General features: G+C 42.9%; 1 protein-coding gene across 4 annotated transcripts in view; it reads left to right on the plus strand.

Annotated features, from left to right (window-relative positions):
* cblb (Cbl proto-oncogene B, E3 ubiquitin protein ligase) overlaps positions 1-19,242 on the plus strand; it is a 180,316-nt gene that overhangs the window by 111,374 nt on the left and 49,700 nt on the right. For 3 of the 4 annotated variants that reach the window (XM_064938158.1, XM_064938157.1, XM_064938160.1), the window contains one exon: positions 15,905-16,093. In XM_064938158.1, coding sequence (XP_064794230.1) covers positions 15,905-16,093 — 189 coding nt within the window. The remainder of the gene's footprint in view (positions 1-15,904; positions 16,094-19,242) is intronic. The other variant, XM_064938159.1, reaches the window with a different exon arrangement.

The following is a 19,242-nucleotide window of genomic DNA, read 5'->3' on the forward strand; positions in this document are numbered from 1 at the left end:
ATTATATTTTAAAAATATTTCAGTTGAGTGGATGATAGAAAATTGCTATTTTGTTTTTTCTTTGAAGTAAATTTAGCCCACTTTTCTAAAATAGAAAATATAAGGCTACTGATGGTGCCTGAATACCGGTTTCTTTCATTTAATGTTCATGTTAAATGGGGATTTTTACATAAACAGTTTGTCTTTTGTGTCTGTTGAAAATAAGGAATACATTGCCTGCTCCTCTTTATTTATCTGATCATATTGGAATATATTTGTTATGAACCTGTTTTGATGACAGTCCATCAGGACACTATGACTATACGTCATTTAAAAAATTTTCAATGAACATTCCTGAACCAACCGGAAGTGCTTAAAATAGCTAAAGTGTTTATTTACCCTGCCGTCCATTTGATGGACATAGTGCATTGATGGACATAGTGCACATTTGTGTAAATCAGTCAAGTCATATTGTAAATGACCATTAAAACTAGATTCTGTAAAATATTACCCCAATGAGGATATGTGGGCCTGTGAGGGGCTGCGGCAGGGCCAGACCTACCGGGAAGTCATCAAATTAACTTTGTCGGACATTCGGTTTTCGTTTTATAAAATAATCAAATTTTGGTCACTTTTTGTGTGAATCCCGGAAAATCCCACAAGAACTGCAAAATCAATCATTTTCCCATAAAAATTTGACAAAACATCACAAATCAACTTGGACGTGCCTTATCTCGAAAACTGAAAATATTTTGATAGCCGAAACTTGGTGAGCATAGGTTTGGCATAATGGGCAGTTCCGAAACTTTAGAAAGATGGTGTCTAGGCCTCAACGGTTTTTGAGTTATGGCCATTTTTCTGGGATTAAAGGTCCAAAATGAAAATAGAGAAATTATTTTTTCACTTACGAACGTCAAAGTCAAGGAGTCTCAGTGTCAATAACAAAAAAATCTGCCATTTATCTATCGTCATTTTAAGAGAAATCGTACAATGACAGATTTGTGATGTTCAAATATAGGTGTTTTTTTTCAACAGTTACAGATCCAGTTGCAGGGTGTTCATACGAATATTTTTAAAGTGTGCTGCGGAGCTCTGCGAGATTTCTGTGATTTTCTATGATTTTCTGAAATAACACACACTCACTAAACCCTCCGTAAATAACTCAGTTCTTAACGTTTTTAAAGACTTAAAACTCAGGATTCTGTAAAGGCATACCCCAATGAGGATATGAGTTTATTTATAGCTTCCTGTGCCAACAGGAAGTGCCTTAAATGGTGTCATAGTAGCTGTATCCAAGGGTTAAAAAGGTCAGATCTTTTCAAAACTTCATATGTGTGATTAGGCAACCCTCCTGAACTGTAAAATTAGTCATTTCTCCCAACAGATGTCAAAGAAAAGCTCTCACACACACCACAGCAAGGATGGATGGCGGTGTTTAAAGACACAGAGAAGGCAATGGCATAAACATAATCCCAAGACGTGCCGAGTTCAACGAGATATCCCGCTTGACCGTAGCTCGCTCGGTCTAAGCACAGCGACCATTAGAAAAGTAGGCCCAAAATGAAGCCTGCACCACAACGTCATTTGATTTTGGGTGACAGCGGCGGAACCGTTAGGTTTAAAAGGACAATTCAAACACAGGAATGTTCCTAAGGTCCTCCCGATCTGTGCAAGCCTAATCTTGACCGTGTGGCATTAACCCTTCACAGTTAAAAGAAGGTGTTTACATCAAACAGTTTGCATTGACTTCTCTCCCCATAGGAATACATTGCCTGCTCCTCTAAATTCAACCTGAGGCCTATGTGGGTTCTGAATGCCTTATGAACCTGTCTTTGATGACAGTCCATCAGGACACTATGAGGTCTACCTGTGTCGATTCAAGGCTTCCTGGACCAACCGGAAGTGCTTAAAATCACCCTAAAAGTGTATATCCATACCCTGCCTGCAATTTGATGGACATAGTGCATTCAACCCTGTGTAAATTAGTCAATTTTTATGGTAAAGACTTAAAACTCAGGATTCTGTAAAATAATACCCCAATGAGGATATGTGTTGAGTTATAGCTTCCTGTGCCAACCGGAAGTGCCATAATTGGTGTCTCAGGGGCTGTTTGGAAGGGTTAAAAAAATCAGATCTTTCCAAAACTTCATTTATGTGATAGGCAACCCCCATGAACTGTAAAATCAGTCATTTTTAACCATAAAAATTCTAAATCACACAGATACACAACTTGGATGGAGGGACCCATTGGGGTGCGTAGAGACTGACAGTGCCTGCATTAGTTAACTTTGTTGGAACTAAAAGGAACCGTCAGACCTAGAGTTCCGAAACTTTAGAAACCTGTTCTAGACCTCAGGTCGATAATGCGTGGTGAGTTAGGTGGCTCTAGAAGGTTCTCGAGAAACAGCCTCGTACATTTGCAATGACTTCAATTCATTTTGACCATTACGAAAATGGCGACATTTAGAAAAGTCTCAGAGACACAAGACTAGGTGCATTGAAACCGGCTCGGCCCATAGAGACGGACCCCAACGTTTCTGTCAGATAGCTCATTCAAGGACCCCATAGCAAGTCATGGAAAAAAAGTGGATTTTCAGCACCAATTAGGGTTTTACTCGGGCACCGAAGGACCTACCGAGCCGAAACTTGGGATTCGGGGTCGCCTCACATAGGACTACACATAATGTCCGAACTGGACCCGCAGCTAGAATGTAACTATGTGTTTTACGTTTTTATTATGTTTTAAACTAATTGCGCTGTGAATTATGGGCCTGCTCTGACATATGTGATAGTTGGCTTCTAAATGAGTTGGAAAAAGTGGGTTTGGTGTCAATTGATATCAGTTTGGTGTCAGAATGACATCTAATTGACTGATGGACACTGACTTGCTAGTTGACTTTTGTTAATTTGCAATATGTTTAACCTCTTACACTTATGGTGGCGCTATTTCATTTTTGGAAGAAAAACGTTCCCGTTTTAAACAAGATATTTTGTCACAAAAAGATGCTCGACTATGCATATAATTGCTACTGTTCGAAAGAAAACACTCTGACGTGTCCAGAAATACAAATATCTTCTCTGTGCGTGCCCTTTAACGTGAGCTTCAGGCAAAACCAAGATGACTTGGCATCCAGGAAATGACAAGGATTTTTGAGGCTCTGTCTTTCATGATCTCCTTATATGGCTGTGAACGCAAGAGGAATGAGTCTGCCCTTTCTGTCGTTTCCCCAAGGTGTCTGCAGCATTGTGACGTATTTTGTAGGCAGATCGTTGGAAGATTGACCATAAGAGACCACATTTACCACGTGTCCGCCCGGTGTCCTGCGCCGAAATTGGTGCGCAAAAGTCACCTGCCAGTATTTTTCCATGGGGCACAGAGAGAGAAGCAAGCTTCCAAGAACTGCATATCAATGAAGAGATATGTGAAAAAACACCTTGAGGATTGATTCCAAACAACGTTTGCCATGTTTCGGTCGATATTATGTAGTTAATCCGGAAAAAAGTTTCACGTTGTAGGTGACTGCATTTTCGGTTCGTTTCGGTAGCCAGGCGCAATGTAGAAAACGGAATGATTTCTCCTACACACAGACGCTTTCAGGAAACACTGCGCATTTGGTATGTGGCTGGGAGTCTCCTCATTGAAAACATCAGAAGCTCTTCAAAGGTAAATGATTTTATTTATTTGGTTATCTGGCTTTTGTGAAAATGTTGCGTGCTACATGCTACACAAAATGCTATGCTAGCTTTGCATACTCTTACACAAATTAGTCAATTTCTATGGTTCAAAAGCATATTTTGAAAATCTGAGATGACAGTGTTGTTAAGAAAAGGCTAAGCTTGAGAGCAAACGCATTATTTTAATTTTATTTGCGATTTTCAGAAATCGTTAACGTTGCGTTATGCTAATGAGCCTGAGGCTTAGTCACAATCCCGGATCCGGGATGGGGAGTTTCAAGAGGTTTTAAGCGGAGAGGGACCATCACCAAAATGGCATTCTGAAATCAACACAAAAAATGGCATCACCATAGTGTCCAGACTGTGCCGAGTTCAACGAGACGCCCCGCTTGACCGTAGCTCGCTCGATCTGAGCACAGCGACCATGAAAAAAGTAGGCCCAAAATGAAGCCTGCACCACAACATCATTTAATTTTGGGTGACAGCGGCGGAACCATAAGGTTTAGAAGGACAATTCAAACACAGGACTGTTCCTAAGGTCCTCCCGATCTGTGCAAGCCTAACCTTGACCATGTGGCATTAACCCTTCACAGTTAAAAGAAGGTGTTTACATAAAAACAGTTTACATTGACTTCTCTCCCCATAGGAATACATTACCTGCTCCCCTAAACTCAACCTGGAGCCTATATGGGTTATGAATGCCTTATGAACCTGTCTTCGGTACCAGTCCATCAGGCCACTATAAGGTCTACCTGTGTCGATTCTAAGCTTCCTGGACCAACCGGAAGTGGTTAAAATCGCCCTAAAAGTGTATTAACATAACCTGCCTGCAGTTTGATAGACATAGTGCATTCAACCCTGTGTAAATTAGTCAGTTTTTATGGTAAAGACTTAAAACTCAGGATTCTGTAATAGAATACCCCAATGAGGATGTGTGTTGAGTTATAGCTTCCTGTGCCAACCGGAAGTGCCATAATTGGTGTCTCATGGGCTGTTTCGAGGGGTTAAAAAAATCAGATCTTTCCAAAACTTCATATATGTGATTAGGCAACCCCCGCAAACTAAATCACACACACACACAGCTTGGAAGTAGGGACCCATTGGGGTGCGTAGAGACATACACTCCCTGCATTAGTTAACCTTGTTGGAACTTTTAAAGAACTAGAGTTCCGAAACTTTAGAATCCTGTTCTAGACCTCAGGTCGATAGTGTGTGGTGAGTTATGTCGCTCTAGAAGGTTCCCGGACCGAGAAACAGCCTCGTACATTTGCAATGACTTCAATTAATTTTGACCATTACTAAAATGGCGACATTTAGAAAAGTCTCAGAGACACAAGACTAGGTGCATTGAAACCGGCTCGGCCCATAGACACGGACCCCAACGTTTCTGTCCGATAGCTCATTCAAGGACCCCGTAGCAAGTAATTGAAAAAAGTGGATTTTCAGCACCAATTAGGGTTTTACTCGGACACCAAATGACCAAATGACCAAATGACCTGTCGCCTCAGCTAGGCCTACACATAACACAAGAAATGGACCCGCAGCTAGAACGTAACTACGTGTTTTATGTTTTTTTTATGGTTTGAACCGAAGGCGTTGTGAGTTTTGGGCCAGCTCTGAAGTATGTGATACTTGGCTCCTAAACAAGTTGGGAAAAGTGGGTTTGGTGTCAGTTTGTATCAGTTTGGTGTCAGAATGATATCAAATTGACTGATGGACGGTGACTTGCTGGTGACTCTTGTCCATTTGCAATATGTTTAAACGGTGAGGTACCATCACCAAAAGTGACATTCTGAAATCAACCCTAATGAGCGATGGAGAGGTACCAGAATCACTGCCCAGCCATCCCGAGTTCATCGGGCCAGTCAATTTGGCATTCCTGCACGATTTTTATAGCATGACAAATTCGTGATGGTGAATGCCCAGTTAACCATATTGCAAATGCACAGTGACTTTGCAAAAGTGAGAAAACATCAACAAATGGACATTTTAAAATCAACCCTAACGAGCGATGGAGAGGTACCAGAATCACTGCCCAGCCATCCCGAGTTCATCGGGCCAGTCAATTTGGCATTCCTGCATGATTTTTCAGTGACTTTGCAAAATGAGAAACCATTTGCAATATGTTTTAAAAGTGAGAAACCATCACCAAAAGTGACATTCTAAAATGAACCCTAACGAGCGATGGAGAGGTACCAGAATCACTGCCCAGCCATCCCGAGTTCATCGGGCCAGTCAATTTGGCATTCCTGCACAATTTTTATAGCATGACAAATTTGTGATGGTGAATGCCCAATATTGCAAATGCACAGTGACTTTGCAAAAGTGAGAAAACATAAACAAATGGACATGATGAAATCAACACCACGAGTGATTGAAAGGAACAACAATCACTGCCCGGCCATCCCGAGTTCATCAGGCCAGTCAATTTTGCATTTCTGCAGGTTTTTTGAGCATGTCAAATTTCTTATGACATTTGGCCCCCACAAAACATATGCCTTATATACAAGTAAAAAAAAATATGATAATAAAATATGACTAAAGTATGTTGATACAGTTCTTATATGTGTGTAATTGACACAAAATTCTAAAGAATTTCGAAAAACGGTCCAGAAAGCACTTTTTTTAGGGGTGTGTGAAGTTTTTTATGAAGTTTTGCAATTTTTGAGTTTTGACTTTTGACTTCCTATGAAATCATATTGCACATGGACAAAACATGTGCCTTATGCGCAAGTAATAAAAAAAAATGATAATAAAATTGGACAAAAGTATATTCATACAGTTCTTACACATGTGTAATTGACAAAAAAAGCGAAAGAATTTTGAAAAACGGTCCAGAAAGCACTTTTTTAAGGGGTGATAAGTTTTTGACAAAAAATTCATTTTTTCAAAATTTGGCTTTTGGATGTTGACTTGGGGTCCATTTCCTATATGAAAAACCATGATGGAGCGCACACGCCACCTGTTGGATTTTTGAAGTGTTACAACTGGCAATTGCCATATGGCATTTGCAAAACATTTTGCATGAATCAACGCCGATTTGGGTGGTATTGTCCATCGTGTACATGGTTTGTACTATGCCAATGGTTTCCCATTCATTTTTGTCCATTTCAGGGGGGGGGGGGGGTATTCCCTTACCTCAGGTTTTCACCTGCAATATCAGTTCTGTTATACTCACAGACAATGTTTTGACAGTTGTGGTAACTTTAGAGTGTTTTCGATCCTAATCTGCCAATTATATGCATATTCTAGCTTCTGGGCCTGCGAAAATGGCAGTTTCATTTGGGCACATTTTTCATCCAAACATCAAAATACTGCCCCCTAGTCTCAAGAGGTTAACCAACTTGTACGCCATCTGTAAATACAAATAAAATTGTTAAATTACGAGCCTAGTTGGCAACCTTCCCGCTAGCCATGATTGGCTGAGATAATGAGTGGGCTGGACATGCCGAAAGATGAGTTTGGATTGGTCTGCCATATTGGTCAGTATGTGTAGGTAATCCTGTCTATCGCGTAGAAAAACTGCGTAAGTGTTGCTCTCCACTTTCTGAGTTTTGAAATCAATGGAATTCGAGTATGATTGCTAAGGAGATGGAGAAAACACCTGTCTCCGGATTACATTTTATTTTTCACCTTTCTTTAACCAGGTAGGTTAGTTGAGAACAAGTTCTCATTTACAACTGCAACCTGGCCAAGATAAGACATAGCAGTGTGAACAGACAACAACACAGAGTTACACATGGAGTAAACAATAAACAAGTCAATAACACAGTAGAAAAAAATAAGAAAAAAAGGAGTCTATATACATTGTGTGCAAATGGCATGAGGAGGTAGGCGAATAATTACAATTTAGCAGATTAACACTGGAGTGATAAATGATCAGATGGTCATGTGCAGGTAGAGATACTGGTGTGCAAAAGAGCAGAAAAGTAAATAAATAAAAACAGTATGGGGATTAGGTAGGTAAATTGGGTGGGCTATTTATCAATGGATGGACAGCTGCAGCGATCGATTAGCTGCTCAGATAGCAGATGTTTGAAGTTGGTGAGGGAGATAAGAGTCTCCAACTTTAATGATTGTTGCAATTCGTTCCAGTCTCAGGCAGCAGAGAACTGGAAGGAAAGGCGGCCAAATGAGGTGTTGGCTTTAGGGATGACCAGTGAAATATACCTGCTGGAGCGCGTAGATGGCCTGGAGCAGTGGGTCTGGCGCCGAATATGTAGCGAGGGCCAGCGAGGGCCAGCCGACTAGAGTGTACAGGTCACAGTGGTGGGTGGTATAAGGTGCTTTAGTAACAAAACAGATGGCACTGTGATAAACTGCATCCAGTTGCTGAGTAGAGTATTGGAAGCTATTTTGTAGACGACATCGCCGAAGTCGAAGATCGGTAGGATAGTCAGTTTTACTAGTGTAAGTTTGGTGGCATGAGTGAAGAAGGCTTTGTTACGAAATAGAAAGCCGCGACGATGTTTCACAACTACTTCAGGAGTTGAGACACGTTCTTCAGGAATGACATTTTCCGAAGAGAAATTTGGTCAGAGAATCCACACACACCTGGGGTCCCATTCCCCTGATTAGAGGGACAGAAAGAAGTTGAAAAATAATGATACAAATAAAAATAGTAACACCAAGAATAAAATACACAAGAATGAAATGAAATTGTATTTGTCACATGCATCGTAAGCAACTTACATGCATCGTAAGCAAAAAGGAATAAATGCACAATGAAGACTTGCCTATGTACACACCCAACCCAACGACAACTTGCCTATGTACACACCCATCCCAACGACAACTTGCCCATGTACACACCCAACCCAACGACAGCTTGCCTATATACACACCCATCCCAACAACAACTTGCCTATGTACACACCCAACCCAACGACAACTTGCCTATGTACACACCCATCCCAACAACAACAACTTGCCTATGTACACACCCAACCCAACGACAACTTGCCTATATACACACCCATCCCAACAACAACTTGCCTATGTACACACCCAACCCAACGACAACTTGCCTATGTACACATCCATCCCAACAACAACTTGCCTATGTACACACCCATCCCAACAACAACTTGCCTATGTACACACCCATCCCAACAACAACTTGCCTATGTACACATCCAACCCAACAGCAACTTGCCTATGTACACACCCATTCCAACGACAACTTGCCTATGTACACACCCATTCCAACGACAACTTGCCTCTGTACACACCCATCCCAACAACAACTTGTCTATGTACACACCCATCCCAACGACAACTTGCCTATGTACACACCCATCCCAACGACAACTTGCCTATATACACACCCATCCCAACAACAACTTGCCTATATACACACCCATCCCAACAACAACTTGCCTATGTACACATCCAACCCAACAGCAACTTGCCTATGTTCACACCCATTCCAACGACAACTTGCCTATGTACACACCCATTCCAACGACAACTTGCCTATGTACACACCCATTCCAACGACAACTTGCCTCTGTACACACCCATCCCAACAACAACTTGCCTATGTACACATCCATCCCAACGACAACTTGCCTATATACGCACCCATCCCAAAAGAGTTGATGCAAAAAGAGTAAACTCAGATAGTCAGGGTAGCTATTTAACGAACTGTTCAGCGGTCTTTTGGCTTGGGGGTAGAAACTTTTCAAGGTTCTGTTGGTTCCAGACTTGGTACATCGGTACCCGCTTGCCCTGTGGTAGCAGAGAGAACAGTCTATGACTTGGGTGGCTGGGGTCTTTGACCATTTTTAGCACTTTCTCTGACACTGATGAATGGAGCTGTATACAGGCACTACCAGATCACTGTGCAGTGTGTGTGTGTCTATGTTTTGTGTCACTAAGCGTGTGTATGTTGTGGGTGTGTCACGCCCTGACCATAGAGAGCCTTTGTTTTTCTATGGTATAGTAGGTCAGGGCGTGACTGGGGGGTTTTCTAGTTACAGACGTGACAGAATATCCCATCAAACCAGGACCTAGCAGCGTGCCCAAAGAGGGAAGGATTTCTGGACATGGAAAGAAGTGATGGGGAGATGCGAAACCCTTCCTTGGCAACAGACGGAAGGAGATTATGGAGGACAGCGACGACGACAGGGTTCACGGCTACAGAAAGCCCAAGGACAACCCCAAGTTTTTTGGGGGGGGGCGGACATGGAGCTGGCGGCTGAGCAGAGGGAAGAGCCAGAGACTGTCAGGGAGGCAATGGCGTAGTTGGGAGAGAGTGAGATGAGAGAGATGTTGTGCAAGTGTGTTATGCTCAACATCTGACCAGAGGATCCAGTTGCAGTCTGGTGCAACCTGTGCCGGTTCCACACTTCTGGCCTCAAGTGCACCTCTCCAGTCCGGTACGTCATGTGTCTCCTCTTTGCACTCTCCCTGAAGTGCATTTCCTCAGTCTGGTATGTCCTATGCCTGCTCCTCGCACTCTCCTTGAAGTGTGTGTTCCCAGTCAGGTACGTCCTGTGCCTGCTCCTCGCACTCTCCCTGAAGTGTGTGTTCCCAGTCAGGTACGTCCTATGCCTGCTCCTCGCACTCTCCCTGAAGTGCGTGTTCCCAGTCAGGTATGTCCTGTGCCTGCTCCCCGCACTCGCCCTGAAGTGCATGTTACCAGTCTGGCGCCACCTGTGCCGGCTCCACGCACTAGGCCTCCAGTGCGCCTTCCCAGTCAGGTACATCCTGCGCCTGCTCCTCGCACTCGCCCTGAGGTGCGTGTCACCAGTCCGGTGCGACCTGTGCTGGCCACACGCATCAGGCCTCCAGTGCGCCTCCCCAGTCCAGAGCTTCAGGCAACAGTCCCCAGTCCAGAGCTTCCAGCAATGGTCTCCAGTCCAGAGCTTCCGGCGACGGTCCCCAGTCCAGAGCTTCCGGCGACGAGTCCCAGTCCAGAGTTTCCGGCGACGAGTCCCAGTCCAGAGTTTCCGGCGACGATTCACAGTTCAGAGCTACCGGCGACGTTTCACAGTCCGGGTCCTCCAACGACGTTCCACAGTCCGGAACCTCCTGAGACAATCCACATCCCAGAACCTCCTGAGACGGTCCACGGTCCGGAACCTCCTGCGACGGTCAACAGTCCGGAACTTCCAGCTCCATGGCCGGAGCCTAACCCTGCGCCGATGCCCAGTCTAAGCCCGGCGTCCAGTCCAGCTCCAAGGTCAGAGTCTTCTTCTGCACCTAGGTCCAGTCCAGGCACAGTTTTCCCGGACCAGAGCCGCCCCCGATGCTGGCGGATCCGCGGGATGAGCAGGGTCTTCATCCCGCACCAGAGCCGCCCCCGATGCTGGCAGATCCCGAGCTGAGCGGGTTCTTCGTCCCGCACCAGAGCCGCCCCCGATGCTGGCGGATCCGCGAGCTGAGTGGGGGCTACGACCTGCACCAGAGCTGCCACCGATACTAATCACCCCCCTATCCTCCCCATTTGTTTCAGGTTTTGCGGCCGGAGTCCGCACCTTTTGGGGGTGGCACTGTCACACCCTGACCATAGAGAGCCTTTGTTTTTCTATGGTATAGTAGGTCAGGGCGTGACTGGGGGGTTTTCCAGTTATTCTTTTCTATGTGGGGTTCTAGTTTAGTTTTTCTATGTTGGTGTTTGGTAAGATTCCCAATTAGAGGCAGCTGGCTATTGTTGTCTCTAATAGCCAGCTGCCTCTGCCTCTGGGATCATATTTAAGAAGCATTTTTTCCACCTTTGTTTTATGGGATATGGTTTTGAGTTAGTGCACGTAGCACCTCTGTTGTCACGGTTTGTTGTTTGTTTCGTTCTTTCTTTTTTGTTTTGTGCGTTTTAAAATAAATATCATGTGGACACCATAACGCTCTGCAGTTTGGTCCGATAATTATTCCAGCAAACGTGACAGCATGTGTGTGGGTTTTGTGTGAGAGTGTCTGTGTAGTGTGTGTGAGTGTGTATATACAGTGCCTTTTCCCAATTTTTAAAATGTACTAAATCTCCAGAAATGTTCAAGTCCAGGCTCTGTCCAGGCCACTCAAGGACATTCAGAGTCCCGAAGCCACCCCTGTCACGCCATGATCTGTTTCACCTGTTCCTGTGATTGTCTTCACCCCCTCCAGGTGTCGCTTATTTTCCCCAGTGTACTTATCCCTGTGTTTCCTGTCTCTCTGTGCCAGTTCGTCTTGTATGTTTGTCATGTCAACCAGCGTGTTTTCCCCCTAATCCTTTCGCTATTCTCTTTTTTATAGTCTTCCCAGTTTTGACCCCTGCCTGACTTTGACTACTTTTCCACCTGCCTGATCATCCTGCCTGCCCTACCCTTGATTCTGCCTGCCCTTTGGTACCTTTTGGACTGTGAACTGGTTGTGACCCTTTTTCCTGTCCACGACCATTCTCTTGCCTTACCCTGTTGGATTAATAAATATTGTAATAAGACTCCAACCATCTGCCTACTTTGTCTGCATCTGGGTCTCGCCTGTCATGATAACTGCATTGTCTTGGCTGTGTGCTTAGGGTCGTTGTCCTTTTGGAAGGTGATCCTTCGCCCCCAGTCTGAGGTCCTGAGCGCTCTGGAGCAGGTTTTCATCAAGGATTTCTCTGTACTTTGTTCCGTTCATCTTTGCCTCAATCCTGACTAGTCTTTCAGTTCCTGCCGCTGAAAAACATCCCCACAGCATTATGCTGCCACTACCATGCTTCACCGTAGGGATGGTGCCAGGTTTCCTCCAGACGTGATGCTTGGAATTCAGTCCAAAGTGTTTAATATTGGTTTCATCGGAGAATCTTATTTCTCATGGTCTGAGAGTGTTTTGGTGCCTTTTGACAAACTCCAAGCGGGCTGTCATGTCAATACTTATTTTCCACCATAATTTGCAAATAAATTCATTAAAAATCCTTCAATGTGATTTTCTGGATTTGTTTCTGGAGATTTTGAGTGAAAACCTCCTTCCATCAGCAAGGGCATTGAAGATGAAACGTGGCTGGGTCTTTCAGCATGACAATGATCCCAAACACACCGCCCGGGCAACGAAGGAGTGGCTTCGTAAGAAGCATTTCAAGGTCCTGGAGTGGCCTAGCCAGTCTCCAGATCTCAACCCCATAGAAAATCTTTGGAGGGAGTTGAAAGTCCGTGTTGCCCAGCAACAGACCCAAAACATCACTGCTCTAGAGGAGATCTGCATGGAGGAATGGGCAAATAAATTCATAAAAAATCCTACAATGTGATTTTCTGGATTTTTTCTCTCATTTTGTCTGTCATAGTTGAAGTGTACCTATGATGAAAATTACAGACCTCTCTCATCTTTTTAAGTGGGAGAACTTTTGGTGGCTGACTAAATACTTTTTTGCCCCACTGTATAGGCGTACAGAAGTTCAACTACCAGAGTCAGTTGGAGTGCCAGTATGCACTGCCTTCATAGGCCTGCAGTAGCTAAGTCTAATAAAGGCCATACCACACCAAACCTTCACAAAGGTCGCTTAACTTTATTAGGGTAAAAGTAATAAGCACAGCAGGGCCGCCGGCAAACGTGTGGCGTGCCGGCATTTGCCCCACCACAATTGACTTGGTTTAATAAAAAATATTGACACAAAAGCGTTGGAAAGAGGGACAAAGTAATGTTGTTTAGATTTTTATGTTTTCATCCTTTCCAGGATTTTTTTTAACCATTAGAACAATTCTGATCCCATCACAGCCTGTATAAAACAGTTTTTTACAGGTGATTTATTCCTATGGCATACTTGTAGTTTTACTTGGTTAGGTTACCAGATAAGGAGAAACTCTGGGCCCCAGGAAAAACTTTTCCCCCACCACTCTGGTACTTGTTGTGCCACCTCTGAAATTACCAGACAATGTTAGAAATTTAAAAACTCAAGACGTGATCATTTCGCAAGTTCACACAACAGTATTGTCTCTCCAGAATCGATAACTCTCGAGAACCTCTCGAAAATGGCCCTTTGCTATCGCCAATGTGAAATGGTCTAAAAGTGTGATCTTGGACAAAGTCTGTGTCACGCCCTGACCTCAGAGAGCCTTTTTATGTCTCTGTTTGGTTTGGTCAGGGTGTGATTTGGGGTGGGCATTCTATGTTTTTGTTTTCTATGATTGTGTATTTCTATGTTTGGCAGTGTATGGTTGTCAATCAGGGACAGCTGTCTATCGTTGTCTCTGATTGGGAACCATACTTAGGTAGCCCTTTTCCCTCCTTTCAGTGTGGGAAGTTAACTTTGTTTGTGGCACATAGCCCTTAATTAAGCTTCACAGTTGTTATTGTATTGTTTATTTTTTTTGTTGGCGTCATCCTAATAAAAAGGAATATGTACGCTCACCACGCTGCGCATTGGTCTACTTCATTTTACGGCCGTGACAGTGTGACTATGGCCTCTGTGCTCAGTCAACTTAACTCACATGCTGTCAAGTAGAATTACCCAGCGATTAATTAAATGGACTACTGCCATTTATCTATGTATCTACTAACAAAATATGCAGGACGTTGAACTTGTGTGTCAGAATCACTGAAGAGGATAGTTCTTTTTGTGTTTGTTTTTTTAATGCAGGTCTGGTCAAACTATGATGAGTTACTAAGCATTCTGTCAGTTCAATTGCTGTCTGGTATTAAAAAAATGTAGCGTCAGTTCAATTGCTCTCTGGTATTAAAAGAAAAAGGAAAGTCAGCGCAATCTCAGAAATGCCACATTTCAGGATTCAAAACAGTACTTGTCATGTCATGAAACATCATGCTGTGCCAGGAAGAGAAATAATCCTGTTCAATGCTACAGACTCTGGTGATTAAGTGGCTAATGCTACAATTTGCTGATTAGCCATAGAGTGAGTGTCGTCCAACCCCGGAATGCCGAGTTTGCCTCAGCACTTACAGTACCAGTCAAAAGTTTGGAAACACCTACTCATTCCAGGGTTTTTCTTTATTTTCACTAGTTTCTACATTGTAGAATAATAGGGAAGACATCAAAACTATGAAATAACACATGGAATCATGGAGTAGCCAAAAAAGTGTTAAACAAATAAAAATATATTTTATATTTGAGATTCTTCAAAGTAGCCACCCTTTGCCTTGATGACAACTTTGCACACGCTTGGTTTATTATTATTATTATTATTGTTTTAAATTTCACCTTTATTTAACCAGGTAGGCCAGTTGAGAACAAGTTCTCATTTACAATTGCGACCTGGCCAAGATAAAGCAAAGCAGTGCAGAAAAAACAACAACACAGAGTTACACATAAACAAATGTACAGTCAATAACACAATAGAAAAATATATGTACAGTGTGTGCAAATGTAGAAGATTAGGTGAGGTATAGGCAATAAATAGGCCATAGTGGCGAAATAATTACAATTTAGCATTACCACTGGAGTGATAGGTGTACAGATTTTGATATGCAAGTAGAGATACTGGATTGCAAAAGAGCAAGAAGATAAATAACAATATGGGGATGTGGTAGTTGGATGTGCGATTTACAGATTGGCTGTGTACAGGTACAGTGATTGGTAAGCTGCTCTGACAGCTGATGCTTAAAATTAGAGAGGGAGATCTATGTCTCCAGCTTCAGTGATTTTTGCAATTCGTTACAGTCATTGGCAGCAGAGAACTGGAAGGAAAGGCGGCCAAAGGAAGTGTTGGCTTTGGGGATGACCAGTGAAATATACCTGCTGGAGCGTGTGCTACGGGTGGGTGTTGCTATGGTTACCAGTGAGCTGAGATAAGGTGGAGCTTTTACCTAGCAAAGGCTTATAGATGTCAATGGAGCCAGTGGGTTTGGAGACAAATATGTAGCGAGGTCTAGCCAACGAGAGCATACAGGTCACAGTGGTGGGTAGTATATGGGGCTTTGGTGACAAAACGGATGGCATAAAAGCACATTTCACTCCAGCAGCAACCAATGAGCTGTAGCAGGAGCTCTGCACATTATATAAACATAAAGACTTAACGAAAATACACACGCACCAATTTAATTCCACTAAATTATGCAAATTAACCTATAGACCGATAAGCATGAATGTATTTCCATCAACTGTTATTTCCATCAATGAATAAGCAAAAAAATGATTTTGTAACATGATTTTTCTCTCTTTTTTGGGGACAATTGGCCAGCGGCAGTTTTTTTTTTTATCTACTTTTGATAATTTTATAGGCCAAAATCCGGCTACCAGAAACCATGTTATAAATGTTACATCCATGTATTTCAGTGTCTATGACTGCCACATGAGTATTATTAAAAACCTGCACTTGTTTTGTTCTTTCCATATCAGCAGTGTGCCGAACAGCAGAACTCCCCTGTGATGTCGCCAAACTCCTCCCCTGTGGCCCAGAGGAGGAAAGCCCATGGTGAGGCCTTCAGCATCCAGCACCTCAGCCTGCCCCCCGTACCCCCTCGCCTGGACCTCATCCAGAAGGGTGTCATCCGATCCCCCTCTGCCAGCCCCTCCAGCTCCCCAAAGGTGGGTCAGGGTTGTTAGGTTCTAAATAACAGAGTACAAACCGACGTTCAAACCAAGTTTAAAGAACATATTCACACAAGAACTGGTATTTAACCCTTTCTCTTATGCTGAGCCCTCTCCTTACACATCTGAACAGCCAATACACAGCTGTTGCTATTCAGAACTTTAGTGATATCTGTTCTTCCTCACTTCATCTAACTTGACCTCAGCCCAAATTTCTCACTTCTCCCCAACTCCCTGCTGTCCTGTTGACTTGTACCAGACTGTGGCCATTCTCCTCCCATTGGATCCCTGGTGGTTAACAATAATATATCCTGGCAGAATGTAAACATTCTACATTCCCCTCTCTCCCTCAGTGACATGAATAAGGATACTTCATATTTCATGTTTAGAACTCAGAACTCATCAGCATGTACCATATGTCTATGGGGTGTACAGCCTAAACCCCTTTTCAAACTGGTTTGGTGTGATCATTGTTTCTCATTCAGCACACCAAAGAGGTATTGATTCAGATTCAGATTGTTTAATAGTCACATGTACAGGGTTGCAGGTGTGATTGTAGGGCACAGTGAAAATCTGAAACTGCAGGTTTGCACTCCACATCGACACTATTTTCATACTATTGTGCTGACCCAAACTCTTTTGGCTCACTTCTGTGTTCACTTTATCAACAGAATTTGACCAGGAAGTAGGAACCGGAAAGTTTGGACTGACGATACAGTGCTCCAGTGTTTTATACTTTTTAAAACACTTGAAGTCAAGCTTTATTTATAGAGCACATTTCAGACATGAATGCAACGCAATGCGCTTCACAGGAAAATACATAAATAAAAAAATGAAATATTTACTACACAAAAAACAAAAGAATAACAATAAAAACTGAAAGACAAAAAAAGCACCCTAACAAAAACAACGCTAAAGAGGTTTGTTTTAAGATCTCTTTTAAAAATGTCCACAGTTTCGGGCCCCCTCAAGTTCTCTGGTAGTCTTGGTCAGTACCCGTGCTGCAGCATTCTGTATGTTTTGTAGTTGACCAATGACTTTCTTGGGTAGACCAGACAGGAGAGCATTACACGGAACCCAAACCAGCAACGTGCGTGCGCCATCGTAAATAGATGTGTTTTGTCCCCCTGCACCAAAACGCGATCACGACACACAGGTTAATATATCAAAGCAAACTCTGAACCAATTACATGAATTTGGGGACAGGTTGAAAAGCATTAAACATGTATGGCAATTTAGCTAGCTAGCTTGCACATGCTAGCTAATTTGTCTTGGGATATAAACATTGAGTTGTTATTTTACCTGAAATGCACAAGTACCTGTACTCCGACAATTAATCCACACATAAAACGGTCAACCGAATCGTTTCTAGTCATTTCTCCTTCCAGGCTTTTTCATCTTTGAACTTGTATGGTGATTGGCATCTAAACTTTCATAGTATTGCCACGACAACCGGCAAAACAGTTCGTCTTTCAATCACCCACGTGGGTATAACCAATGAGGAGATGGTAGAGGCAGGACTTGCAGCGCGATCTGCATCAGAAATAGGAATTCTATTTTAGCCCTTGGCAACGCAGACGCAATAATTGAATAACATGGATTTCTACATTTATTTTGCAATGCTCGCGCACGTGACGTGTCCACTCTGGTCAGCATGTTACAGTAGTCAAGACTTCTTGTAATAAAAGCATGGATGAGTATCTCTGTATCAGCCTGAGAGAAACGGCCGAACCTTGGCAATGTTCATCATGTGGTAAAAAGCTATTTTGGTCACATTCCTAATGTGGGATTCGAAATAGAGTTCAGAATCTAAAATGACACCTACGTTTTTAACCTGGTGTTTTATCTTTATTGCCTGTGAATTAAAATCTGCTGCCAGATTCTCTCTGTGCTTTGGCTACAACAATAAGTACCTCGGCCTTTAGCTGGAGGAAGTGAGACATCCAAGTATTTAGATCACTAATACAGACTAATAATTTAAGTCTAATAATTTATCCGTGGAGCTGAAAACCTCTGGGGACACAGAAATGTAAAGTTGTCTAGCAGTGAAAGTCAATGTCATGCTCGCTGATAACACTGCCAAGGGGTACATATATAAACTGAACAGTACTGGACCCAAAATTTAACCTTGCGATAACTTGCCACGTGTGATATCTATTTTCTCTGGGTTATGTTCACAATTGGTGACAAAAAACTCTTGACCGGTTAAATAGGTCCTAAACCAATTTAGAACAGGACCGTAGAGGCCAACCCACCTCTCCAGTCTGTCCAGAAGGACACCACGGTCAACGGTGTTGAATGCAGCACTTAAATCAAAGAGTACAAGGACAGAGAGCTGTTTGGCATCTGTGTTGGCTTAAAGATCATTTACCACTTTAACTAAGGCTGTCTCTGTGCTGTGGTGGGCATGAAAACCAGATTGGAATTTTTCACTTAGCTATATATTTTATATTTCTAACACTCGTACCTGTATACACGTTGAAAATGGCAGATTTGGGCACTTCTAAATTTGAACGTAGTGGCTGTACAGTAACATGCTATACGTGACGTCAGAGCTCTGGCTCTGCGAATCATCAGCGCTGTATGGGTTTTGACTGACAACCGTTCTGAACTTGAGCACCGCGCAGGACAACACTATACCCCATCCTTCACGGTAATTGAGGACATTTTGAAAAATGTTTGTTGTCTAAATGAGGGAAGTGCTGTAAATGAGACGTTGAGGATTATAAATGCTGCTTTGATCTCATACAGACAAGAAAGCCAAACACCCGTCAGTCCAGATGTGCACTTCACATTTCCAAATCATAAAACTCATGTCATATACAGTGTTAACGTTTATTATCACTATGTTTTATGTACAGTTGCAAGATGACATGGCATCATACCCTGATGTTCTGAATAGAATGAGCCTGTTTTTTTTTATTGTGAAGTAAATTCACCCGAATGCACTCATGACTCCTTTCTATGCACACAACAATTCCCATCTGTTTCTCTGAACTGTAATATCTGTAATATCATATTTTACAACTTAGCTAGTCGTGTGGCAATAGAACACGATTTGCAATTATGCCCACCTGACCCAAATTGTGATTTATAATGGACTTTTTGGGGATTAAGTAAACAAACACAGTGATTGTGTGCTGGCG

This window comes from Oncorhynchus masou, chromosome 26 (assembly GCF_036934945.1).
Source record: "Oncorhynchus masou masou isolate Uvic2021 chromosome 26, UVic_Omas_1.1, whole genome shotgun sequence".
Classification (NCBI taxonomy): domain Eukaryota; kingdom Metazoa; phylum Chordata; class Actinopteri; order Salmoniformes; family Salmonidae; genus Oncorhynchus; species Oncorhynchus masou.